Source organism: Crotalus tigris, unplaced genomic scaffold, assembly GCF_016545835.1.
Source record: "Crotalus tigris isolate CLP2741 ecotype Arizona unplaced genomic scaffold, ASM1654583v1 scf7180000018737.1251358, whole genome shotgun sequence".
NCBI lineage: Eukaryota > Metazoa > Chordata > Lepidosauria > Squamata > Viperidae > Crotalus > Crotalus tigris.
This window is the reverse complement of record NW_024097176.1, coordinates 896,822-923,845: the sequence shown is the minus strand read 5'-3', so window position 1 is coordinate 923,845 and position 27,024 is coordinate 896,822. Positions and strand designations below refer to the sequence as shown.

General features: G+C 37.7%; 1 protein-coding gene across 2 annotated transcripts; it reads right to left on the bottom strand.

Annotated features, from left to right (window-relative positions):
- Positions 1-648: 648 nt before the first annotated feature.
- On the bottom strand, positions 649-22,423 carry MARCO (macrophage receptor with collagenous structure). Of its 2 annotated transcripts, none has more exons than XM_039355720.1 (17): positions 21,994-22,423; positions 19,582-19,683; positions 16,992-17,204; positions 15,226-15,270; positions 13,807-13,851; positions 13,275-13,337; positions 13,121-13,153; positions 11,221-11,274; positions 11,076-11,120; positions 9,065-9,172; positions 7,389-7,496; positions 6,588-6,632; positions 4,239-4,322; positions 3,589-3,624; positions 2,654-2,698; positions 1,855-2,028; positions 649-1,554 (listed from the first exon to the last, which is right to left on the bottom strand). In XM_039355720.1, the coding sequence occupies exons 1-17, from the start codon at positions 22,103-22,105 to the stop codon at positions 1,424-1,426; spliced, it is 1,443 nt and encodes a 480-aa protein (XP_039211654.1). In that variant the 5' UTR covers positions 22,106-22,423; the 3' UTR covers positions 649-1,423. The 2 variants fall into 2 exon arrangements, with proteins under 2 accessions (XP_039211654.1, XP_039211653.1); XM_039355719.1 differs by having other exon boundaries at positions 3,571-3,624; positions 21,994-22,420.
- Positions 22,424-27,024: the final 4,601 nt, after the last annotated feature.

Genomic DNA, 27,024 nt, shown 5'->3' with positions numbered 1-27,024 from the left:
CTGGCAGAGGCATCAGGCTGCAATTGCTCCAGGTGGGAATGAGACAAGTCCCTGCGGGACAACTTGTCGTGGGACAATTTAACAATTCAATTGAATTATTTAAAATAAATAAAAAATATGTTTTAATTTTTGTCATTCACATTTCATTTTGTCCCTTTCTTTGCATCCTTTCTTTAATGAGTCTGTGCTACCATTTCTTTGATATTAGTGTAACTCTTGTCCCGCAGTGACTTGTTTCACAATGAGTTGGCCGTGGTGAGTTGGCCACAGTAAACTGTCATAGGCCCTGCTCAGTCACCCAAAGGGCTATGCCTTGAAGGAAGATGATGCCTCACAATAGGAGGCCAGTGTGTTTGAGTTCTCTTGAGCAATGCCCAGGTTTGGAATTGGGACTTGACATGACGCCACCTTGATGTGGAAGTTCAGGAAAAGGCACCTGTTATGGTTCCAGCTAATGAAACACTTCAAATAACTTCCAGGCATTTATTTTCCTAAAAGTCTTTTATTGTTACAAAATGTCGGCACAGGCACAACGGAGGGATGCTAGGATCTAAGTTCTCTTCCTCTGAGCAGTTAAATTATCAGCATGTTCCCTCCCTAAATTAGCCATCATATATCACATTATCCAATTAGTGTGAAGGTCAAAGGTTTTCTTCCTCTTTCTTTCCCGGGCTTTACCCCTACTCCCCTTCTGCTCTGTATTAATCCCATAAATATCAGACAGTTCTGCATATTGTCAAAAGCAAGAATATACAATATTTGCAGCATTGACAGCACCCTTGGAAGAGGGTGAAAGTAATATAAAGGCTAAAGAAGCATGGTCATCATTTTTTGTGAAGTTCTACTTCAGTGAGCAAGGCTGTGAATGTTTCCTGGAATCCCGGCTGCTTTATAAAACAATGATGTGAAGTTCAATTGTTTTATCTACAGAAGAACCTAGCAAAGTCATTTTACTTTATTGAAGATGAAATCTAACTTGGCAGATATTCATTGCTTTGTGGTATGTATCTTCCTTGTGTGTTTTTTTATTTTATTTTTAACCAACAAAACTAAACAAAACATAGCAAAACATAACACACATACACACACAATATATACTCCTCCCTCTTTCTTTTAACAGTGATTATGTAACGGTAATGCTTCTTATTAGGAAGTCCAACTGTATCAATAGATCCTTCATCCAGGTGAATAAAGATGCAATTTATGGGATTTTTACATAAAAAAAACATTCCTCAGTGTACTTGTGAGCCTAGTTACATCAAATACATCTTTAAACTTGATCTCAATCAAAGAAGAACCTAAAAATACATTGATACAACAGAAGACAGTAAGCAATAGGTAACTGATCAGTAAGATCACACTGCACGACAAGGCTGAGACACTTATTTCAATATTATTTTACAGATTGTGCTGCAAAACTGCCTTATTCACACTCAACCCCAGCATCTTCACCATGACCGCAGTTGTTTTCACCCCATTCACGTTTACTACACAAATAAATGGAGGGTTCATTTCCTGAACATTGTACATCATCCAGCCAGATTTGTCCAGATCCTGATGAGAGTCAAAATACACAAGCAGAGATATAATGAGCAAATATGTAAATTGTTTCCAAGGCAAGAAAACAAACTGTGTTGACATCATTGTGCTGTAAGATCTGATTTTACACATATGAGGGATTTGTTGAGGGAACCATTTTCCCTTTAGCTGTTCTCTCAGATGTCTAAAATTCCCCTCTAGAACAAAGGCCCAGGGCAAAGATTTTCCTTGCTATTTAAAGAGTAGAGCCATGTTTCAACCCCCCCCCCCCAATCTCATGCTTTCTGATTTGATGAAAGTTGTGAAGTAGATTACCTGCAGGTGCAGTGAAGGTATTAACAGCCCGATTGAACCCCAGCATTCGGCAAATCACGTTGCCAGAATTCACATCCCAGAGATCATCACAGATGGTGCCCCACTCCCCTTTATGCAGAATCTCCACACGACCACGGTTGTCTTGTCCTATGAGTCTTAGGAAAGCACCGAATCCTGTGGTTGTTTGTGTACGTGATTTCAAAAGACAATGGTAAAGCATTAAGGTTTTGATTGGGCCAAGCATCCATTGAAAAAGAACCTTTCTACTCCAGCTATACATTTGTGATTTTCCACATCTAAAGGATGGTTTCCGTATAAACTCTCTTAGAGGGAAATGGTGGACTTTAACTAGAGCATCCTGGGCAAATCTTGCAACTGATGGTCCATACATTTATTTTGGTATTTGTAAATTTTGTTTTTGTTCCTTGATATTGGCTTCTCTACTAGACCTGATGCCCCAGGTGACTGCCTAGTTCACCTGTATGGTTAAGCCGCTCTTGGGAAAGAATAACATAACACTTTGAGGGGTCCTGAAGACAACTCCTGGATTAAATGTATAATAAGGATAATAAGCACAAATATCTTTTCTAACAAAGGAATGCACCCTATTACTTGTCTATAAGTCCTGATAACAAAGAGTACTATCTCCGTTTTGCCTGCTTCTGGAACAGACATAGCTGTATGTATTTTTCAATCGAGTTTTTGCTACTGTTATGCTCTTATGCTAGAAAAAGAAACCCAGCTCATATGGAGCTCCACACGTGCAAAGAAGTTCTACAGTTTGTTGGGGATAATTTACCTGAGATGCCCCTTTCACCTTTAGAACCTTGTGCTCCTGGTGATCCTGGTTTAAGAGAATTAAAAGAATGTTGATAAAACATCCAGATAGCTTGTGGGTTCTTTTTTTTTAAAAAAAAAAAACATAAATGAAAACAGAAACAGTACACAATGGAGTGATGAATGAATAAAACAAACGCAACATGGACCAGAAAGATATTATCTGTCCTACGTGTGTACCACACTTCCCGAGGCATATCTATTGCAAGAGTTCTTATAGATCAATGGTTCCCAAACACTTTGGTTTTAGGACCATTTTTTAAATTTTGATTTATTTTTTTAATTATGGAGGACCCTTGAAAGGTTTAGTTTGTGTAGGTTATACCTATCAATATTTATTAGAAATTAAAGCAGAGAAATTTTAAAATATTTATTTGACTTCATGAACCCCTTGAAAGCGTGTAGTCCTAGAATGGATTTTTGCCTGCAATTCTTTTCTTTGCTATTACCATAATAGGTGAGTTTTTTCCCAAGTGTCTAACAGCAAAACTGGAGAACCAGCATTGAAGAATCTTTACATGGCTTTTCATTATAGATCAACCAAACAAGGCATATGGAATAATCCAGTAGCTTCAATAAAATGGAATTTATGGAGAGTGGGTTGAGAACAGGACATCTGTCATGAGTGCTCTATAGCAGGGGTGTCAAACAGGCAGCCCGTGGGCCGGATGCGTCATGCACAGGCCACGCCCACCCCAGCTCTGCAAAGGCAAAAAAGTCACAATATGTCACATGACTCAATCGAGTTTGACACCCATGCTTTATAGAATACTTGCCTATAATAATTTAAACATTTATAAATCCATATTCTACCAAAACAAAATATATGCATTTGATTATATGTATGTGCAAAATATTGATATCAGTTTTGCAATTTACCTTTATCTCCCTTATTACCTTTTTGACCCTGATCACCTTTTTGTCCTTGCGGGCCTGAGAGAAGAAGAAGAATTACAGGTTAGAAAGTCTTTGGAAGCTAGTGTTTCAGCAGACTAAAACATGCTATTTGCAGCTCCTTTCAGCTGTCAGGTGAGTCGTTGTAGACTAAAGACCTGTACAAACAGCAGAGACTAGGAATGCCACGAGGAATGAGAGACTGGCATGTAGTCCAGTCCTTTGGAAACTCTCTGGAGAAGAGAAGAACAGGAGATTGTCCACAAGCTCTGAATGGCAGCTCCTTGAAAGAGGATTGTAATGCCTGATTGGATTGAGCACCCTGAGACAAGACTTTAAAAAAAAAACATTAAACTAGCTACACTTACTTTGTAACCACATTTGATCTACTTAACTATATCATGGATATTAGAGACTTTCAAAATGCCAAGTTTAATTTGAGACCTGGTGAGTTTTCTTTGATACTTCTTCTTTCTTTGATACAAGGACTTTTTTTTAAGACTTAAGGGTTTAAAAACACTATATAATTGGCATTCAGGAAAAAAAAAGAATTTTAATTTAAGAAAATTATTAATTGAACTGGAGACCAGAGGAATATGGACTTCAATAATATTATTACAAAAAAAAAAAAAAAGCCCATGGTATTTGCTTACCTGGAACTTGACTTTCTGCTCCTTTCTCCCCTTGTTCACCCTTTGGACCACGAGTTCCTGGTGAACCCACATCTCCAACAGCACCTGTCAAGCAAATCAAAGGGTGTGATAGCAGAGCAAATGTGAAGGGATAATTGCATATTGTGTACAAAAAAGGTGTGCTAAAAACCATCCTTTTACCTTGATAAGAAAAGATTACTTAATAATAGATCATGTGCTGTCAAAATATTTTGAACTACAACTCCTAGACTTCACAACCACTGTGTCTAAAAACCATGCCAACCTTAATCATGTAAGCTGAGGCTTCTGGAAGTTGTAGATCAAGAGGTATACAGACTATAGGTAGTCCTTGATTTATGACTGTAATTGAGCCTGGCGATCATCAAGCAGGTCATCAAGTGACCATGTCCAATTTTACAACTTTTTTGTGATTAAGCGAACATCACAGTCATTAAATGAATGTGGAAGTTGTTAATTGAACCTATTGTACCTGGACACTATAAGCAAATGCTCGTTTCCAGCAAAAAAGCCTCATAAATCCCATTCACATGACTGCAGGACACTGGAAATGGCCATACATGCAGGCCAGTTGCCAAGCACATGCAGGTCAGTTGTCAAGCAATCACATGGCCAAAGGGGGCGTGGCTATCAGAACTTGGAAATCCAGGCTGTAAGTAGCTCTGGGGAGGTCCATTGTAATTTCAAATAGTTGCTAAGCGAGCAGTCATAAGTCAAGGACTGCCTATATTAGGTTATACCGAACTGCAGTAGATGATTTTGCTCTGTAGGTTTGCACTTTTTGTTCCGCATTACGGACTTGCAGGCAAAATTTGTTCTTACTGTCAATCTCCTGTTGTAAGCAGCTTTGTAACAAAAGGAAATGCAGAGAATGGCCACCGTTTTCTGCCTCATCTTTTGCTGATTCACATCACCAAGAATCGTTTCTTGCTCATGTCAGCAAGAACAGCTTTTGCCTGCAAATCTATAATATGGAACAGTGCTTAGAATGGACAAGGCCACAGAGACTCAAAATTCACTTTTACTATTTTATCATTTGGGAGAAACCCATCGACCAATGTGGAGGAAGGCAAAAACACTTTAATAAATGAGGTAGAAAGAGCTGGTCAATGAAAGAGAAGAAAAAGGACTTCCAGTTAAATTGAAATATTGAGTTGTTTATAAAGGTTAGATAAAGATGATTAAGACATATATATGTTAAGAGTGATGTAACGTAATTAACATGTTTTGATGTAGTGATAAGAATAAAAATTATAAGCTTAAATATGAGAAAGTGGATATAAGGAAGCATGCTGAAATGGGGGAAATTTTGGTTATTGAATTTATAATATTTGGAAATTATAACGAAAATAAGAATGTTATATTGTATTACTAATTTGTTGATATAGAAGTGAGATAGATAAGATATATATTCGGAATACTAGATGCTGGGGGGAATTGTGACAAAGGGAATTGGGGACATTTAAATTTTTTTGGAAATGATAAATATTAAACATTTAATTTAAATATCAACGTAAAATTAAAGCTGGGAAAATTCATAAGGTTATTGATGGTCCAAAAGATGGAATGTTAAAATAAATAAGATATATAAAATTATTGATAAATGTAAGAAAGCTATTAAGTAGCTGATGGATAGAATAAGAAGTATACTAATTTAAACAAGAGACAGTATGTATTAAGGGAAAAAAGAGAGGAAATATTACTGTAATAGTTGGAGATTTGTATTAATAATACCTGTAATGGAATTATTGTACCTCAGACACCATGTTGCTTTTCAAAGATATAATTGTAACATTGGAAAATTAATAAAAAGTTATAAAAAAAAGAAAGAGGAGAAAAAGGGGGAAGAAAGTCTGCAAATAAACTTTTAATGTATGCAATCTGATGCCAAATAAGTAAGCCGTAGTCACTTTTTTTTAAAGGAACAACGATCTAGTAATTTCAGTCAAGACTTTTCTATATTACGTGTTCTCAAAAGTCAAATTACTTCTAGGAAAAATGTTTAGTAGCTCTTGTTTTAGTATTTTCTCAGATATAAGTCCTATTGACCTCTGCATGTCTTATTACTTAGTAAGCATGCTTTGCTCTGCTGTGCAATCCCATGGATTTTCACTCAAAACTAAGCTCTGTTATATTCAGCAACATTTACTTCCAGGAAGTGGGTGAGATTATTGCGCTCCTAAACACATCTACAGTATGTGAGAATAAATGCTACTGAATATAAGGAAATTGATTTCTGGTAAGTATAGGGTTATAGTGTTGGAGAATGTTTGTGTCAGGGTATAGGTGATAAGAAGGTCATTTCAGTTGCACTTACACAACATTATTTACCTTTATTTCCTTGTGGTCCACGAAAACCGTCATGACCTGGTGGACCTGAAAGAGAAAATAGTATTTCCTTGTCTATACGTCTGAATAGGTTTCTATAAGACAGTGTTTCTCAACCTTGACAATTTTAAGGCATGTGGACTTCAACTCCCAGAATTCCACAGCCAGCAATGCTGGCTGTGGAATTCTGGGAGTTGAAATCCACATGCCTTAAAATTGTCAAGGTTGAGAAACACTGCTATAAGAGATTCTTTGTGTGTTATGAACATGACATATGAAATGATACGTTATATAGAAAATATAGACCAAACAGCATTGGTCACATTCCTGGATGATTTCTGGCGGGAGTCTTAAGACACAAGGACAAGAGGAATGAATGACCACAAACTCCAAGGAGAGCTCTGCTGTTCCCAGTTCTATTTCACTCCCTATGGAAGATGTGAAATGGGGGTTTGCCTCCACTCCTTGCGCTGTAGCTCTCTCCTCCGTTAGACCACCATGTTTTCTTATTATTTTCCCAACATTAATAAGGAAAACAGGAAGGACCAACTAGTCAAACAGTGTAAAAAAATAGCTAAGATGCCAGTAAGAAAGAAAGGGAGCTGCTACAATATGGCTGACTGTGGTTTGTTTGTTGTCTGAGTAGTTGCTGTTTGAATTACAATACTAACCCATAACATGTCCCAACTATTTACTTCGGAAAATAGTAAATGTCACATAAACAATGAAAGTATATTGAGTACTTGACTATTCTCCTTGATCTAAATATGACATTCAGGATAGCACTTGGTTGCTTTCACTTACCTTGCTGGCCTTGGTCTCCCTTCTCTCCCTTCTCTCCTGGATCACCAGTTATTCCTCTTGGGCCCGTGATTCCTCTTTCGCCAGCTTCTCCTTTTGATCCTGGAAAGCCTGTTCAACAGATTAAACACACTAAGTCTGAAGGCAGAAGTTTTCTCATTTGCATAGTCCCCGGTTTGTTTTCAGTCGTAGCCTCATCATAACATGGTAATAACTACTAATTTGCTTAATATCTTCTTCACTTAAGACAATCACATTGCCAGTCAATTAGCTCTTTCTAGTAATGATGAAGCTGTATATTTTGTTTCTGGGTTAACAGGCATTTGAGATCATTTGTCATATGAGTGATGAATTAAGACAGATTTTCTCACTCGGGTGTTTCTACATGATTTAGAATGTAGTCTCCATAACTCACAACTAGAATACCCAACTAGCTAGAGAATTATAAGAAAGGAAGGCCATATACCCATCTAGAAGGCACTCAGCTGATAAAGTTTGTGCTAATTTAGGTCAGCAAAGTGTTTAACTTCAGGCTTTAACAATTACAACACAACTAATTTGCAACTTTTTTTTTTTTAAAGCTACAGCTGTGACCAGGGGGAGTTGAGTTTTGGTTTTAGCTTGGTTGGATTTGGATAAATGAATGAGTGTGGAATAGAGGAATAAAGTGTTTGGCAAGTGGAGAGCCATATAAGTAAGTTACATAAAATGTGTTGGGGGGGGGGGAGTTTTAATGTAATTTGGAAAAACTATTAGAAAAAACTATAGGCAAACTTAAAGTAATGAGATTTCAGAAGCAGGAACCACAATTTAATCAAACTCAGTTGGATTTTATGATTTATATTAATAACAATAGACTATAATCTGGAGTACTTCTTATATGTGGTACCTTTTCACATGTATAGTGCCTGTTTTAATTTACATGGTAGATTTTTTTTCCTTTTCCTATAATGCAGACATGTCAAACTTGCAACATCACATGTCGCGTGACGTATCGGAACTTTTTCTCCATTGCTGGCAATGGGGTGGGTGCAGTTTCCTTGTGATGTGTCCGGCCTGCGGGCTGGCAATTTGACATCCCTGCTATAATGTGTCTTGAAATTATGCTAACATAGCTACTTGATATTGTAATAAGAAAAATACTTTTCTTTTTTAAAAAATTAGGCATTACTGATTTCAGTTGCAAACACCTAGGAAATGATAGATGGTAGCAAAGAAATATAAGAAACTCTGCCATTTAGTAACAGCCAAAATCTACAACCCAAAAGCTCAGGTAACAAAAATAATAATACATTTCTGGTATGCAGCCATGCTACACTGTTTCATCTCAGATTGCAATTTACACAGCCCCAACCCTGAAAAATAGTTGGTACAGCCCAGAAAATCAGGACAATAGATGAGAATATTTGTAATTCAGAATTGGTCCTCTCTGAGCTTGGTTGTTTTCTTGCAGACATTTCATTACCCCACTAGGTAACATCATCAGTGGCAAGAAGCAGAGTAATGAAACGCCTGCAGGCAAACAACCAAGCTCTGAGAGCACCACAAACCTCACAGAATCAAGCCAGTTTATCATTTATCTCTTTCTTTTGTCACAGCACCAGCAGAATTGCATTCCCCTAGGAACAGCCAGGAAGAAAGGATTTCTCTTATTTCAAAATGATAATAACTCATCTTACCGTGTGATCCCATCTCTCCCATGTCTCCTTTCATTCCTGGTTCACCCTTTGGTCCGACAGGCCCAAGATTCCCTTTTGATCCCTTTTCACCATTTAGTCCAGATAAACCTGATAGGAAAGAGATTTAATAATTCTTTTTAACTGAGCCACTTTACTCAGTGTCCAATACTGAACACAAGAGACTTAATCTTATTGCGATTTATGCTACAGTAGAAATCTCAGGGCTGATTCTCTCCTTGTAATAAACTTTGATTTGCTTTGGTGTGTTGTCATAGTGCCTGGATTTCCACAAAATACTAAGGCATAAATCATGGTTTAACAAACCATGATGGCTGTATTCACACCAGAAGCAAACCTAACTATTAGCATGATGCATGCAGGTTTGTACAATGCTCTGATGGGTAGAGTGTTGTTTGAATTAAGCCTTGTAGCTAGTTATGGTCCAGGGTGCTGATCAAATGAGGGAACTGGGTTACGGTAATTCCACATGGTATAACTAAGTAAGCCTGGGGTTACAATGGAGAAGACAAATTTTGGTGGGCAGAGGGTCACGTTTACCATTTCCCATGAAGATGGAAAGCTGTAGGAGATAGGGCAGTGATGCAAACAGGTCATGCCATACAAATGAGCAGCCCTGGATTTACTGATCCAGTTTTATATATATATATTTTGCATATTTTTCTTGCCTAAAATTATAAGAAATGATGACAATGAATTCTAACTATAGTTGAGGGAATTTCAGGGATCCTTAAGGAGGAATTGGGGCTGCTCACATTGCACATCCCTCAGCATGTTTGGCACTAATCTAATATATAGTAATTTGAGGAATTATGGCATCTGGGAACTTAATCTCATGAGAAACTTCACATTATCTTTGATAATCTTTTTGTCATCATCCCACTCTCCAAATCTGAATGGTATAGATTGGGAAAATAGACTTCTTTGTTATGATGGTTGTGCAACTATGAATTAGCACAAGTTGCCTATTTCTTTGAAATATGTGTTACATATTGACTATACTAAAAGATAAAGATAATTGTTCAGCATTTGTAGCTGTTACAAAATCATATATCTCTATATACAGTGTCTGTTTTCTGTCTGTCTATCTATCTATCTATCTATCTATCTATCTATCTATCTATCTATCTATCTATCTATCTAATGATATATTGCTATTTCTGTCATCTACTCTAAGTATAAAATATATCATCAAACAATGGGAAGGACTTGATAAGTAGATTAAAAATACTAAACCCTGTCTAAATATCTCACTGACTGTGCAACCATCCATAGTAATAATGTGGCTAAATTGCCTTAATTTCATTTCAGCAAAATGGCCTCGCTGGTTTTATTTCAGTCTTAACATTTGAAAATAGAGTTGCTCAAGTTATATGCATTTAGATCAACCTTTCCAAGCCTTGATATGGTCCATAAACAGAATTGTTGGAAGATATTGTCCCAGGATATATAGGGTTTGAAGGTTGAAAAGACCCAATTAGACATTTGGAGGATGGGAATCATAACTTTGGAGGACAAAAGGACTTTCAAGTTTGGATTACATGTTTATCTCTGACTAGAAATAAATCTGGGAACAAGGAACAGCCCAAGACATTTCGTTCTATGAACTGGAGTAGAATATGGTTCCTGTGCATTGTAACCAAGACTTACCAATGTTTTCCCCAGATCTACCCAGTAAGAAGATCTTGAAAGGCCCTATCCTAACTCCTGCTGTAAAAATACATTGATAATATAATAAATAATTAACCATATGTTCCTTTTTCATAAGACTGAAAACTAGACTCCTCAGTCACCATCATTTGACCACTATCTTGCTTTGGAACTTCTCTGAACCTCAGCCCACAACTGAAACAAATGCTGGACTGGACTTCTGACCAGTGAAGTTATCAAGGACCTATGTAACAGCAGTAATATTTAAGGATCTCCCAGGAGAATCACTTTAAGAAAAAGTGTCTAACGGGGCAAATCCAGTCACCAGCCTGAAATAGACTACCTGGTAGACCTTGCTGTCCTTTTGTCCCTTCTGGTCCCATGGCTCCTATAATCAAAATATAGAGAAAAATAAAAATAAATGCAAAACAAGAATTGGCAACACAAGGAAACTTTACTTGAATTTCAGCATCTGATTACTTTATTACCTCTGTCACCTTTCTCTCCCGGGGAACCAGGATATCCTTGTATTCCTGGAACTCCTAAAACATATACAGCACACATTAAAATGCAATCTTATTCTCTGTATATACTAGAAATTAAGTATCACGGAGCTCAGAAGGATTTGCAGTTTAGCAGAAACACACACATATATATATATATATAGGTAGTCCTCAACTTAATAATAATAATAATAGTAAAGTTGGAAGGGACCTTGGAGGTCATCTAGTCCAACCTCCTGCTCAGGCAGGAAACCCTATACCATTTCGGACAAATGGCTGTCCAGTCTCTTCTTAAAAACCTCCAGTGTTGGAGCATTCACCGTTTCTGAAGGCAGGTTATTCCATTGGTTAATTGTTCTAGCTGTCAGGAAGTTTCTCCTTAATTCTAAGTTGCTTCTTTCTGTGGTTAGTTTCCACCCGTTGCTTCTTGTCCTGCCTTCAAGCGCCTTGGAAAATAGCTTGACTCCCTCTTCTTTGTGGCAGCCCCTGAGATATTGGAACACTGCTATCATGTCCCCCCTCGTCCTTCTCTTCATTAAAGAGAATTAACTTAAGTTAACTTCATTAACTTAAAACCATCTCAGTTTTGTGATCTGAAATAAACCATAGATGGGCCACGTTTAAGAGAGATTTTGAATTCTGGTTTAGAAATGATATATGAGTCTTAACAGAGGTCTCCTCTTCAAATTCATCAGTGGAGAACATCAAAATTTTTGGCCACAGTCTGAGAAAAGAGACAAAGGACCTTTCCTTTCTTATTATTTCAAGGTCCAAGGAATGGGTCCCTCTACCCTCTTTTGATATGAAAATAAATTCATGGCAAAATGTGCTACATTCTTTCACAATGGATAAGCCCTCTTACACACAAGCCTATAAATATTCTATAGATATAGAGAACTTGCTACAGTACCCCATACATGGGTAGACAATAGTCTACATTAGGCAATAACTGGTTCCAGTGAAAATTAATCTCTTCCAACCACTCCAGAAGACCAATAATGTATTTTTCCCTTCCCCCAATGCCTGCTTTGTAGTCTAACAAAAGTACATTCCTCTTGAGCAGACATGTCAAACACAAGGCCCGGAGGCCAGATGCGGCCCGTGAAGTGTTTTCATATGGCCCGCGAAGGCATCCTGGAAACAGTGAGGGAATGGCCCCCGCTGCCTTGGCCCTGGCCCAGGCCAGCCAGGAGCCAATGTACAATTTTGTGGTGGCCATCTATGCTGAAATGCATTCAGTCTTAGCTCCACAAAACCGTCTGGAAACAGCAAGGAACCAGCCACTGCTGTGTCAGCCCCGCCCCCTGGGTGCATCCAGGGAAGGTGTCACCCTTCATGAGGAGTGAAGAAATGTACCATTGCCTGGAAGTAGCCAGCAAATGGCCCTCGCCTACTTCACATATCCAGCTTGATGGACTCCGGGGGAGGGGTTTCAGCAGGCAGTGAGGCTCCTCCAGTGGACCATGCCTTGGCACTTGCCCTAGTCCCACCCAGAGACCCTCAGATCTGTCCGACTCCTGCCCAGGCCCCCACAGGCACTCTTGACGTGAACGATGTAGAGCTGGCCATGCCCACCCAATAAGCTACACCCACCCTGGCCACACCCACCCGGCCTCCTGAGGGCAACCGCAATGCTGATGTGGCCCTCAATGAAATTGAGTTTGACACCCCTGCCCTTGAGTTTCCATTGAGGCATCACCCCTGCCCTTGAGTTTCCATTGAGGCATCTTCCCTTAAGGATTTGAGGTGGACTCATGGCCTGAGCACCAAGATCTAGCGTGATGTCCCCAGGAATGGCCAAAAGAAATTAAATGGTTCATATGGAATGGATAACACCCCTCTTGACTTCACAGCATAGAGGTTCAGACTGCAGCTCAAGAATTACCAGGTTCTCCTTTTGGTCCAGAAAGTCCTATCCCTGAAAGAAAAAAAAAAGGAAGGGAGAACCCACTCAGTTTAAAAATCAGAAATTCATTAATATCACCACCTCACCCTCAGCCCTCTGCTTCAAGATGGGGATTATGGTTTTATTTGCTTACCGTTTGTTCCAGGGTCTCCTTTGATGCCTGTTAAACCAACGTCTCCTTTTTCACCTTTATCTCCTGAAAGATGCCCCAAATATGGATTTATAGCAGATTTTTTATGATATATATATACTTGCCATAAATGATTCAAGCTCAAACCTTGAATCTGCCATTTAATAGAAATCACACATTGGCCGCTTATTTTAGTGGCCATTTCATTTCACACTGACCGCACTTCAGCAATGAAACAGGTATTCGTTATTTTAATGAATCTACAGAGGTCAGATCTGACTTCCTAACTATGTTTGCAACTTGCAGTGACAATTCATGGTGTAAGCTCAGGCTATCATGAATTTAGCTTTGGGAGCCATTTTGTTAGGTCTAAGCCACATGACCATTCCTGACTTCATATCCTACTCAGGAAGACAGCTAAGGAAGCGGACATGAAGAGGCACATAGCTTATTAATAGAATAGGGTTGTTTCGTCTGCACTGGGTCAATGCTGTAAATTCAAAACTGAATATTTGAAAATGTGACTTTTACTTACCTTGGTCACCTTGTCTTCCTGGAATTCCCCTTTCTCCTTTGGGACCTGAATATGAAGAAAAGAAGATTCTTATTTTTATGGTCTTCTTAGTTGCTGCTATTACACACACACACACACACACACACACACACATACACACACAGAGAGATTATAAATCAGCAGCAAAGACCAGTCTAAAGGGCCACTAAAATTATATGTTAATATAACAGGCACATGGATTCATTTGTAAAAGTATTGTCATGGCTGGAGAGGTGAATTGTGGGTAAAATTTCAGAGACCATGTGTTTTTAGGATGAAGGGAATTTATAGCCCTTGTCCCTAATCTTCCTTCTTGTATTCATCTGGCAGAAGATCTGAAGTGCCTATATGTATGCAAATTGTCTCTCTTGGACTTTCTATTCTATACATAATCATGGAATCCATCTATTCAAGTCTCCAAGTATCCCACCCAGCCTATTTGCATCAGGGATAGGCAGTGCTTTTTTTCTAAAAAAAAAAAGGTGCCGGAACTCACACACATCATACAACCCGCCTTGCCTACTCTATAAGGTTTCATCCAAAAAAGGTGCCGGAACTCCGTTCTGGGCGTTCTATGAGAAAAAAAGCCCTGGGGATAGGTGAATCTATCAGTTCTGATTGCTTTCTGCATCTAACATTTTCATTCCTTACATTTGTTCCATCTGATTTCTGCATTAAACTGCTTTTTTCTTTCTTTTTTAATCCACAAAAAAATCTTGTGCGTTTTCTTGCACATTTCTCCTAGAATGTACATTTCGTTTAAGAGAGATATTTTTGGAAGCTGAATTTCCTTAATGTGATTTCTTTAATTTTCTTAATTGCCCTTTTTTTACATTATTTCCATTAACCTACCCATTTTTGAATACTTTTTTTAAAAAAACTTGCTGTATATTCCAGCATTGCAAATTGGATAATGGGATTATTTCTCCTGTTCCTTTTACAAATGTACAGATTACTGCTGATTTCTTTGGATACATCCACTAATGGTGTTCAATAGGCACATTTTCACACATTTCTGCTGAATCCAGTAAGACAAAAATGAACAATTTAGTAACCATGCTTCAATGAATGCTGTGGAAGTGTAGACCAGCTGGTCTTGTCTACTTTGCTTGCTAGAATTCAGATATGTATGGCATTTGCCTGTTTGTAGAATATCATGTAATTTTAGTCACTTTCAGATATTTTACAGGAATTAAGTTGGACCCAATAAAGGAAAATATTTGTAGTTCAGGGTTGAAATGAGGGGTCCTCTCTGAGCTTGCCTTAGTTTACCTAGTTTGGATAATGAAATCTCTGCAAAAAAACAAGCAAGCTCAGAGAGCACCAAGGACCCCTCAATTAAGTTGGAGCAATAAAAGAAAGAATAGAAAGTGATTAGAAGGTCATACTATATTTACCCACCAGGAGGTCCTGTAATTCCTTGAGTCATGTTGCTTTTAATTTGGTCTGAAAAAGATATTGACATCTGTTGGAAATAGCATAACTAAAATCAATCAGTTTTGACACACTTATTAAACAAACTACACAGCTACTCTAGATGTAAACCATATTTTAACATTTCTCCAGTTACAGTTTTCAATATTCCCGTAGTGTTTATGACTTCCTTTTCCTCATTTTTTTCATGGATTACAGTACAGCACAAACATTTATAGCATTTGTTTCAATCCCACTCTTAGAAATATCAGTATCATTCCCGTGCAAACAATTAATTATTCCTTTCAAATGTCCTTATTTCAGTTTCATTCCAAACATTCCATCACTTTATTTGTCATGACATTTCCAAGGTGTACAGAAGGCCCTTCTTGGGTATTTATAGTCAGATCAAGAGATTTCCACCCAAATATCACAGTAAATACTGCAGACTCCAATAGGTTCAACACTTCTCAACAAGGTACAAGTCTACATGAAGAAGAAACAAATGTACTAATGAAATACAAACAAGTAGGAATATAATCAATGTAAGAAGCATTTTCTGCTCTTTGCTAAGGTGATTGAAAGGGCTGGTACCAAATCCTGAACAGTAGTATTGGGCTAGTGCATGTTAATGTGATTATTCTGGTGACTTTGTAGAGTTGTGGGTGACAGCAGTAGTAATAGATGTGCTTCAAACAGTTTTCTGAATGTTGTTAAGTGACTGACTTTATCTAGTTAATCAAACCCAGATCATAATCCCCCCCCCAAAAGCCTTAGATCAATGATACATCTGTCAGCCTGCTGTTTTCTCCTTTACAGCCAGAGAAACTAAAATTATGGAGGATCCCTTCTCTTGCCCCACCCACTATCCAGCTGCAGGCTACTTTGCAGTGGTGGGATTCAAATATGTGAACAACAGGTTCTCTGGATGGATGCCTCTACCGGTTCTGCCGAACTGGTGTGAACTGGCTTAATTCCACCACTGCTATTCTGTCTCCTATCCCTAGACAGCGTCTCTTTATTCCATTTCCCAAGGTCTTTCCCACATACCAAGTGGTGGGATTCAGCCAGTTCGCACCAGTTCGGCAGAACCTGTAGCAAATTTTTTTATTGCCCAGGCCCCAAATGGACTTCCAGAAGCAGCATCCACATAGAGAACCAGTTGGTCACATATTTGAATCCCACCACTGCACATACCATTATAATATCATAGCACCTACACTAAACAGATGAAAACACCAAACTGGATCCTTCCTGCCTTCCTTCCTTCCTTCCTTCCTTCCTTCCTTCCTTCCTTCCATCCATCCATCCATCCATCCCCCTATAGGTTATATCATAATATGTACAAAGACAGGTACAACATGATCACTAGCAAAGGATACATACTTTTATGTATTCGTTTTGGGTCATCTTCTGCATAAATTGGGAGTATTGGAAAGCTCTTAATCAGAAAACTTTGAGAGTAAAATAATCTGTACATTTGTTTCCCAGAAAAAAAGTTTATACATAATTTATTTCTAATGGCTTAATGAAGCAAGTTTAACTTTTTATATTCAAGCTCTTGTCCATGAACTCTTGCAAGGGAGCAAAGAGAAGACCATGAGCAGAAATGCCCCCAGAATTATAAATGTGGCATTTGAACTAAGAAACCCATTCCATTTTATATACAGCATTCAAAATGCTTAATATGCACAATAGAAAGATGGATAAAACAAAATAAAACTGCATTCAGGTTAGCTGATGCTAGGATGTACCTGTAATGTTCGCCATTTCCCATTGCAGATGTTGGTTGCTCAGTTTGATTACATGAATTTCTTTTTTAAAACTGTGGATCCAGTGTCCTTGATCACTCTGAGCATTGACTCCAAAAAGGATCTCATTCTCCATGGTGCCATTAGCAAGATGATTCACTAGTTTTGCTGGTCTGCCTTCTTTCATGTTATTTATAATTTTGTGCAACATATAGACTGAGAAAAATGAATAGAAAGTAATGAAATAGCCAGAGTTAATTCACCATTATCCAACTGTGCTAATTTTCTAAGTTAATTTTCATTTTTTTTAGATAGGAGAATATAAAATTAGGTGAAGAACTTTCCTGTTTTAAGCAAAGCCTATAACTTGTCAGGAAGTCTTGTTCTAATGCCTTAAATGCTCTCTTGAAGTTGTATAAATAATCAAAATTTGTGAAAACTATCACCAGGCATGTCCTTCTACTCCATACCCAGCCAAATCACTGATCTATTGTTATTGTTAATGTCATATAAAACACACTAAACCAATTATTGTAGCAGGATCCTACTGACTGTCACATTTCTACGATGTGAAAGATACAGAATAATTCAGATTCAATTAGCACCTTGCCTTTTCAATATTCATGTTTTATTATTTTACTTTAATGGTTAATTTTACAAATAGGTAACTATTTGTTACTTCAAAGTTAGTGCTTGAAGGAAATATATTGCTTTATGCAATGCAATTTAATCTGATGCTAAAAATGGGAACAGCAATATTGCCAAAGCAAGAAAACATTAACTGTGGCTGTTCTCTTTGGATATATGTTCATATCCAAAGGGATAGGGCTGGCCAAGGACTTCACTTATTGGGATATGTGCTCTCTCGTGTTTCTTCTGATTAGACAATATCATCAGCACAGTGGACATGAGTTTTGGCAGACTTGGGGAGACAGTGGAAAACAGGGGTGCCTGGCATGCTGTGGTCCACGGAATCGCAAAGAGTCAGACACAACTAAGCAACTGAACAACAACAGAAATATTTCTTCAAAGAAATTGAGTGGAACTGGAAGATCTTCCAATCTAGTGATCACTGCAATGTTAGAGGGCAACCTGCACCTATGATTGAATTAGCCCCACCAGCAGACCTTCCATGCCCTTCTTTAAATGCAATTTAAATGCACTGAAAGCTTGTTTCATGTTCTAGCACATGTTCTCTACACCGAAAAGAAGTAGGGTAACATTTGAAGGATGATGATCACAAGAGCATGACCAATGATTTTTTACCCACCGGCATTTCCAGCCCTTAAGATATACCGATGCTCGTATTGGAGGCACCTTTGTTATCAGCCATATGCTATCATTGGATTAGTTTATATAGTACCTTCACTGATGATGGAATAGCTACAAGGTCATGGCTTCCTCTACTTGCTGCATCCAATATAAATATTCCTGGCTTCAGCTGTGGACCATTAAATACCAAGAAAGCAAGTGATGCAGATGTGGAATGCAGCTCATCATTATTAGCCAGAAAATTAAGAACATTTATAAGACCCCAAAGCCAATTTGCTGCCTTTGACCTTTGCAGTCTTACAAGAAACTTTAACCTTGACCTACAATCCCCATATTTACTCTCTCTCTCTCTCTCTGCATGTGTCATCCATTTTTCTGTGATTTTCCCATCTCTTTTCTCCCTGCCTTTTTTTCTATGCTATTTCCTTTTCTTTCTCCCCCCACACTTTTTTTAAAAATGTAAGGTTAAAAGAAAAATGGAGAAAAACTATGTAGTTACTAGAAGTAGAAAACAATCTGGTGTCACATGAACAATCAATCAACAAATTAACAAATCAAAAGAAAAGTGATGGTACCATATTTTCTGTCCAAATGTGCCCCACAATTTATCAGCTAAAGGTTCAGGGGATGCTTGGAGTAAAGTAGCATTTTTAGTTTTTAGCTTCTTCTGTCCCCAGAATATGTCTGCAATTTAATCTGGACTTCAGAATGATTTCCTATCGTTATTGCTACTATTCTTTTAAAACTCAGTATTCTGTGGCAATATAAAAAGCATTGTAAAGAGCTACCCAGATTATGATGAGAAAACTCAGGATGACTAATCAGACCCGCATGTGACTGAAGACAAAAGCATCTGGAAAACAGGTTGGGAAGCTAAAGGTCTGAAGGTTATTTATTGAATGCTGGGAAATCATCTTTGGCACTGTTTTTATTTTTCAGGTACCAGTTAGAAGTGCTCTCACTTTTTTTTTTTTGAACTTTTCAGGGTGAGTGGGTTCTCTGACCTTTAATAACTCTATATTCTTTCCAGATCATTAAAAACAGTGAGGAAAACCCCCCTCATGAGCTGAAATACAGCAATCAAAGAGGGCACCCCAAAATATCTGGCTGCTTGGAGGGACATAATAAGATATCCCTTACCACCAGCTGTGACTTTCACACAACACACAGTACATTGAACTGCTATTTCAATGCTGCTAACCCAACGCACCAGGTTAGCTAAGGATTTCACTCAACTAGATTTAGCAATATCAGTGGTATGAGAACAGATAGTTTTTCATCTTTTGATTTAAAAAATTAAATTACATTTAATATAAGTTACCTTCATAGGCCAGCAGTCCCATGCCTCCCGTGAGCATAACCAAATATATTATGAGTACAGACCAAATACAGCATCTGCAAGTCTTTTTCTCTTTCTTTGGTTCTAAAATTTGGGGAAAAACAAAACATACAGAGTAATATAAGCCCATCATTTGGCTCTACAAGTGACTGAAACTACCATTACTGGTCAAATAATGATAGTTTCAGACCATAATCTTCTACACAAAGTTTTATAAAACATGGATCCTATTGAGCAGCATGATTTAAACAGGTTATTCTTTATTAATATGTTTAACAGAGGGTAAATTGTTTAGTTTCTAGACAAAGGTCTCTGTAGGTATAATCTATGCAAGCTTATTTGGAAGTATATTTGATTACTAAGGTCATTCAAATTTCTAAACACTTCTGCTGAGAATTACAATCAACAGATAACAGTCTCCCAAGAATTCACATCTTAGTACTAATTTTCATTATCTTTTACTATAAAAGTTTTGTAACTCAGTGACATAAAAGTCAATCAATAAAAAATAAAACAAACTAAGCAATATAATTTGGCTTCTTAGTGCATTTGGATGTAACCTGTGATAACAGCCAGCTTAATAAATCATGAAAAATCTTATAGGGGCACGCTGACAATTCTGAGGAAATGGATTCTTACACCAATGTCCACTTAGAAAGTCATACTGACACAATCTCACTGCTTTTTTTTAAAGGGACAAAAGCCCAACCAATAATATTTGTGTGTATTCTCTCACAAAACTCTTCCTTTTTCCTAGTCACTACAAACAGTTGTAATGAAAACCTTGCCTATGGAAAAATAGCACTTAATGTGCCATAGCACATCCTGAAATGCAACTTTAAATTGGTGTGTGTGTCTCTGTGTGTGTGTGTGTGTGTGTGTGTGTGTCTATTATGGAGTTCTGATTTCTCTAAGAGTATCTTTTTAGCAAAAGCATATTTAATTTATCTCTTTCCTCAGTGAACTATACAAAACTGAAAAGATAAAAATATTCTTAATTTGGATTTGATTCCAATGATTCCATGTATGAAATTTTCTTGTCAACTTGGTGTCCAGGGTGTATATGTATGTCAAAAAAAGTCAAGTTGGTGGTTGCGGTTATGCAACTGAAGCCCCAATGCAACATACATGCACATACACCGCATCAAAGGGATGATGGACAGGGCCACGTACCATCAAATCTTGCGTGAGAATCTCCTTCCCTCAGCCAGGGCATTGAAAATGGATCATGGATGGGTATTCCAGCATGGCAATGACCCAAAACACAGGTAACAAAGGAGTGGCTCAAGAAGAAGTACATTAAAGTCCTGGAATGGCCTAGCCAGTCTCCAGACCTTAATCCCATAGAAAATCTGTGGAAGGAGCTGAAGGTTCGAGCTGCCAAACATCAGCCTCAAAACCCTAATGACTTTGAGAGGATCTGCAAAGAGGAGTGGGACAACATCCCTCCTAAGATGTGTGCAAACCTGGTGGCCAACTACAAGAAAAGTCTGACCTCTGTGATTGCCAACAAGGATTTTGCCACCAAGTACTGTTTTGAGAAGGAGTCAAATACTAAGGTGACCAACTGTCCTCCTTTAGGGAGGACAGTCCTCCTTTTGTAAGTTCTGTCCTCCCTTGAAAAGTGTCCTCCTACATGTCCTCCTTTTTGATATTTGGAGACTAATCTGCAGGGCTTTTTTTTTTCCTCACAGAAAAAACGGTGTTCTGGCACCTTTTTTTTTCAACTTTTGCATGAGCTGTGCTACTCCTACTATTGGCTTTCGAAAGCCAGTAGGAATTGCTACTGAGCACACCAAAACATCCAGCTGGCAAACTTTGCACATGCAAGTTGTCTGTATTATTGTTGCAATGAATAAAATGTTTCTTTTATTTACAATATTTTTTCTTCAATTTATTTGTGTTCTCCTTTTCATTGTAAAAAAGTTGGTCACCTTACAAATACTTATTTCACTAATTAAAATGCAAATCAATTTATAACTTTTTTGAAATAAGTTTTTCTGGATGTTTTTATTGTTATGCTGTCTCTCACTATTACCATAAACCTACCATTAAAATTATACACTAATCATTTCTTTGTCAGTGGGCAAATGTACAAAATCAGCAGGGGATCAAATATTTTTTTCCCTCACTGTATACAGGTGTTTGCATAGACTTAAACCAATATATTCCCATTACACATATGTCCTGAAAAACACATTTAGGATTGTAGTCTTGGTCATGAAATTCCATGTCACCCTTCCATGTTTTTATGTCACTGCCATAAAATAATGCCATTTAATGCAATAACAAATTAATTCCATTCATAAAAGACAAATTCTCACTAATCAATCACTTATAAATTGTCTTAGATATTTTGATCAAAATATAGATGATAATCAGATAGTACTTTACCACTAATTTCAAATGATGTGAGTCCAGTTGATCCAAAATTCATCTTCTCTGAAAATGAGAATATTTTAGAGTCTTTGAATTCATCATCAGTGAAGCTGTTTAAGTTGTCCATGATCAAAGTTTTACTGTAAACTGCAATTCTACCAGGATAAATTTACTAATTTTATCTTCTGGAAATACATCTTATTACAAGAACACTTGCAATTGGCTGGATTTTATTTTTACTACACTTGCAAAAAAAAAAAGAAAAAAAATCCCTAGCAGAGTACCTTTGGTACTTCCCCAAAAACATCTAAGTATGGGCTGGTGAATATACCCTTTAATATTAAAGGTAAAGAGAGAGAGAGACAGAGAGAGAGAGATAAAAACTAAAATCCTTATTCTGAAAAGTGACTTTGTCATTTGCACAATGACTTATTTCAAGAAGAAATAAGAAAATCCTGTACTCTTGACCCATCATGCTTATGTAAAGGCACATCCATACGCCTAACTCAGCATTGTTTTATGGGTAGGAGTGATTGCAGCAACCAATAGTCTATAACTGTCATTGTGAAATGGGATAGCAGTGGAAAGAAAAATGCTGAAGCAGTGGGTGATTGGGGTGGAGGGCTTGCACAAGAAGAAAATGTATTAATAGAATTGAACTGAGGAAGCTATGTGGATGAGAAGTGGAATGTTTTCAAAGAAAAAAACAAATGAAGAAAATCCAGTTGACTTTTGGAAAAGCACCCTTTGGGTGAACCATGACTTGAATGATTGAGAAATCTCCACAGACAAATTCTTTTTTTTTATGTAGTGTATATTGGAGGTGGTGACCCTCTGCAATGAAATTTCATTTTAATGTATGCTGATTAGTGTATATTCGAAGTAACAATAAACTTATTATTCTATTCTATTCTATTCTATTCTATTCTATTCTATTCTATTCTATTCTATTCCATTCCATTCCATTCCATTCCATTCCATTCCTTTCCTTTCCTTTCCCATCCTGTCCAATGATTCCCATCTCCTCTTCCCTTTGTTGAATCCCTGTTTACATGATTAGGTAGGCATGTTGCCACAAAGCTATGGAGTTTCAGTGACTGCCACTTCTTTGCTTCTGAACCATGCATTTTTTTTCCTTGCGTCCATGTTTGGCATGAAGGAACCATCCATTTCTTGCTTTGATCATTGTGTCATCAGAGCAGCAATGATACAACAAAGGGAAAGGAGGACTCAAAGGAGAAAATTTGGGAAGGGAGGATGAAAACATCTGGGAAAGTAGAGGAAAGTTGCTGGGACTAGGGAGGAAGGAACAATCCTTAAAAGTAAAAGGCAAATACTTGAAGGTAAGAAGGAAAGGAATGACCAATTGGGGATTGTAGGGCCATACCCTGGACTGAGCACTTATTCCTTACTGAAAGACAAACTTGCAGACATCTAAGGAAAATTCTTTGCCATTCAGTTTTCCTTTTATTTGAAGCTCGATTCAAGTTCTGAAAAGATCAGCAGAATGACACTGTTGATTGGCTGTCATCCTAATTCCTAGCCTTCCTTCTCTTTCTTCTGTGGTTGCCAGAATCATGATATTGTCACAATTTACACAATACTATTTCCAGCATTAGCAATTTGGGATTTTTTTTTTTTTTAGTTTCTGCAGAAACAGCTGCTTAATCATTCAGGAAAAGAGTAATTGAACTTTGGCTGAGGTCATTGCTCAGTCTAATAGCTACTGGGGCCAAATGTCATGAGTGTTAATATGGGCAAACACTTTGGAGTTGTTCTTCACTTCTCTGCAGAAATAAAAAGAAGTCTTTGGGCAAGCTATTCTCCAAAGCACCGGAAGGCAGGACAAGAAGCAACGGATGGAAACTAACCAAAGAGAGAAGCAACCTAGAACTAAGGAGAAATTTCCTGACAGTTAGAACAATTAATCAGTGGAATAACCTGCCTCCAGAAGCAGTGAATGCTCCAACACTGGAAGTTTTTAAGAAGAGACTGGACAGTCATTTGTCTGAAATGATATAGAGTTTCCTGCCTGAGCAGGGGGTTGGGCTAGATGACCTCCAAAATCCCTTCCAACTTTATTATTATTATTATTATTATCATTATCATCACTACTACTACTACTACTACTACTACTACTACTACTACTACTACTACTACTACTTTAGTTTATTTGATGCCAAAGTGGTACTGATTAGACTTTGGGGACTGGGAATCACCCGGCTTATGTCTCTATTTGATTCTCATGCTCACTGGATTGTCTATGTCTATATAGGAAGAGAGATATGCAGTGGGTCAGCTTAGGATTCAGTCCTTAGTTCTGTACTCTTCCACATTTTTATAAAAGACTAGGTGAGGGCATGGAAGGGATTTGTTAATGACACAAAACTAGGGGCATTGCTAATACCTCAGAAGTTAGACTCAAGATTTGAAAGTATCTAGATAGACTTGAACCCTAACCCTTCTAAATAGCTCTTATTAAATAACTTACGGCTGAAGACTGTTGTGTGTACAGCAGAGACACACAACCTGAGTCTCCAAAGCTTCATGAAATCCTCCAATGTCTTGGATATGCCCCCTACCAATCAACCTGCCCCCATGATGTTGCCAGCTATATTTTAACATGATAGGGGAATAAATCAGTAACTACACAAGTAGCATTAGTAACAATTATAGTTAATTAATGTAATTCTAATTATATTCCCAACTGAATTAAATCAGATGCCTTTTTTTAACCAGGCCTTACCCTCTTTTCTGAGCACATGCTACCATTCAAGGGCCAAGTAAAACCGTTAATCTCTCTGCCCTGAAACCATGAAGCCCACTGATACAGAATAAAACATATTTAGCCAAAACGATTCAATTTTATATATGTGTGTGTTGCTGGCTAGCACATGTGGGTCAGATATCAGAAAAATGATTCACCCTTCTCTGCACTGTGATGTGCTGCATTGTGGTGAGATAGGTAATTCATGGACATGATTCAGAAAAGTGTTACTTTTGATAAGTTTGTAGTCCTTCAACCTTTCTCTCCCACCCACCCACCTTCAGTTCCTTAGTTTAGACACCATCAAGGGAGGACTACATGGTAATGTGGATTAGTTACACAGATAAGTGTCTGGCAGGTAGCAGACACCTACTAAAGCAAAAATGGGAAATCATTATCTAATTGGGGTTAGAGCAGAAAGTTTATTATCTCACAACACGTGAGAGTAAAGAGGAAGGGCTAGATTATCTAAGCAGCTTCTCTTCTGGGATTAATTGAAAAATGCAGGTCAGTCATGAGACTGCATGCTGAAGGAGTCTGAGCTGGCATTCTCAGGTAGAAAGAGCATGCTCAGAAAAATTCCACAGCATTACTGGCCCACTCTACAGCTGAAGTGAAAGATTCAGCATATTATGAAAGGAATAAAAATAAAACTACCCAATAGATATTTTTAATACTACCTATCAAAATGATTAAATTCTGTGTACAGTCTGTGGCATAGCATTTTTTTTAAAAAAAGTATAATATAGCAAGAAAAGTGTAACTGAGATTATCGTTGGAGCAGTTCTTCTGTTAAGAGAGATAACGGGGCATAATAACCAGGCTGGTTAATAATAATAGAAGTGATTCCGGTTGATATTTAAACATGGAAGACCAGCAAGTTTATCCAGGCTGTAGGCTAGTGGTAGAAAGAGAAGAAGGTAATGACAAACCTCTGTTGTTGTTGCTAAGAAACGTACATGCATGTATCTGCTAAGATGAAGGATCATCCTCAACTCAAAAGAAACTCTGGAAGACTTTTCTCCTCCATAATACGGGACCTGGAGTCATCCATTCAGTTGACTAGTGGGAGATTTGGGGCTGGGGGATTAAATTAATAATTTCTTCACACAGGACATCTGTACTGAAATTCTCCATTGCATGGTGTAGTGATGGAACCAACTTGGTTGGAAAAAATGAAATGAATTCATGGAGAATCAAATTATCTATTACCACTAGTACAGTGTTTCCCAAACTTGACAATTTTAAGGCATGAGGACTTCAACTCCCAGAATTCCACAGCCAGCAACGCTGGCTGTGGAATTCTGGGAGTTGAAGTCCACATGCCTTAAAATTGTCAAGTTTGGGAAACACTGCACTAGTAGGATAAAATAAATAAATAAACTCACTTACAGAACTTACAGAGAGAGGGCATAGAACAGAGCAAAAAATAAAATTGGGTGGAATGAATGAATAGGAATGGCAAAACACAAATAGTAAGTTCCAGCATGGCCCACAAATCTTCTCTCTTGTTCCTTAATAATAAACACATCCAATTATACACATGTCTTATAAAGAATAACATTGAATTAATATATTGCTATGTATAACTCTTTCACTTCTGAAATCAGTTACTCCAAGAGTGATTTTTTACAAGTGTTACGTTTGCTGAATCCCTAGAGAAAATAGCTTGAGGGATTGTTTGCCATTTCAGGAGCTGGATTAAAAAAGATCACACTGATTTCAAAAGTTCTTCTACCATGTATCTTCACGTTTGGTTTTGAAAGACAGGGCTGAGCAGGAATCTTGTGCACATCAACTGTGAACATATGCACAGGTATACATGAGCTTTTTTCTTCTAAGATTATGAGGCTGAAATACAAATATGAGATGCTGATTAATGAGAGTAAACAATGACTATCTAATGCAACTGATTTGAGCTTAAATATGCACAAATTGAAATAGAGAGGGAGACAGAGAGAGCCTTTGTGTCAATCAATATACTTGGTATTTGAGGGCATGTGTGGTAAGGTGGAGAAACCTACACACATATACAGTCACCACAACGATGTTGAATGAACATCTCCATCGTTGGTCACACTGCTTGGCTCTACTAGGAGTTTTAGTTATATAAACTGGAGGGCCACAGATTCCCAGTGTTATGGTCCATTTGTGTCTTATTCCATGGAACAAAAAGACATGAGAAATTCAGTTTAAAAAACCCATGTTGTGCTGGAGAATAACTGAGAGCAAAGCTTAATACGTTACAGATGAATGCCATAGGTGATAGTGGGAAGAAT

What these genes read in the sequence shown, in the direction of transcription:
- MARCO (XM_039355719.1), bottom strand. Translation starts at nt 22,105, where the DNA reads ATGGACAACTTAAACAGCTTCACTGATGATGAATTCAAAGACTCTAAA. An exon ending in AGGAGACCCTGGAACAAACG is followed by an intron (nt 13,154 to 13,274) that starts GTAAGCAAATAA and finishes TTTTTCTTTCAG; the next exon opens with GGATAGGACTTTCTGGACCA. An exon ending in AGCAGAAAGTCAAGTTCCAG is followed by an intron (nt 3,625 to 4,238) that starts GTAAGCAAATAC and finishes TTCTTCTCTCAG; the next exon opens with GCCCGCAAGGACAAAAAGGT.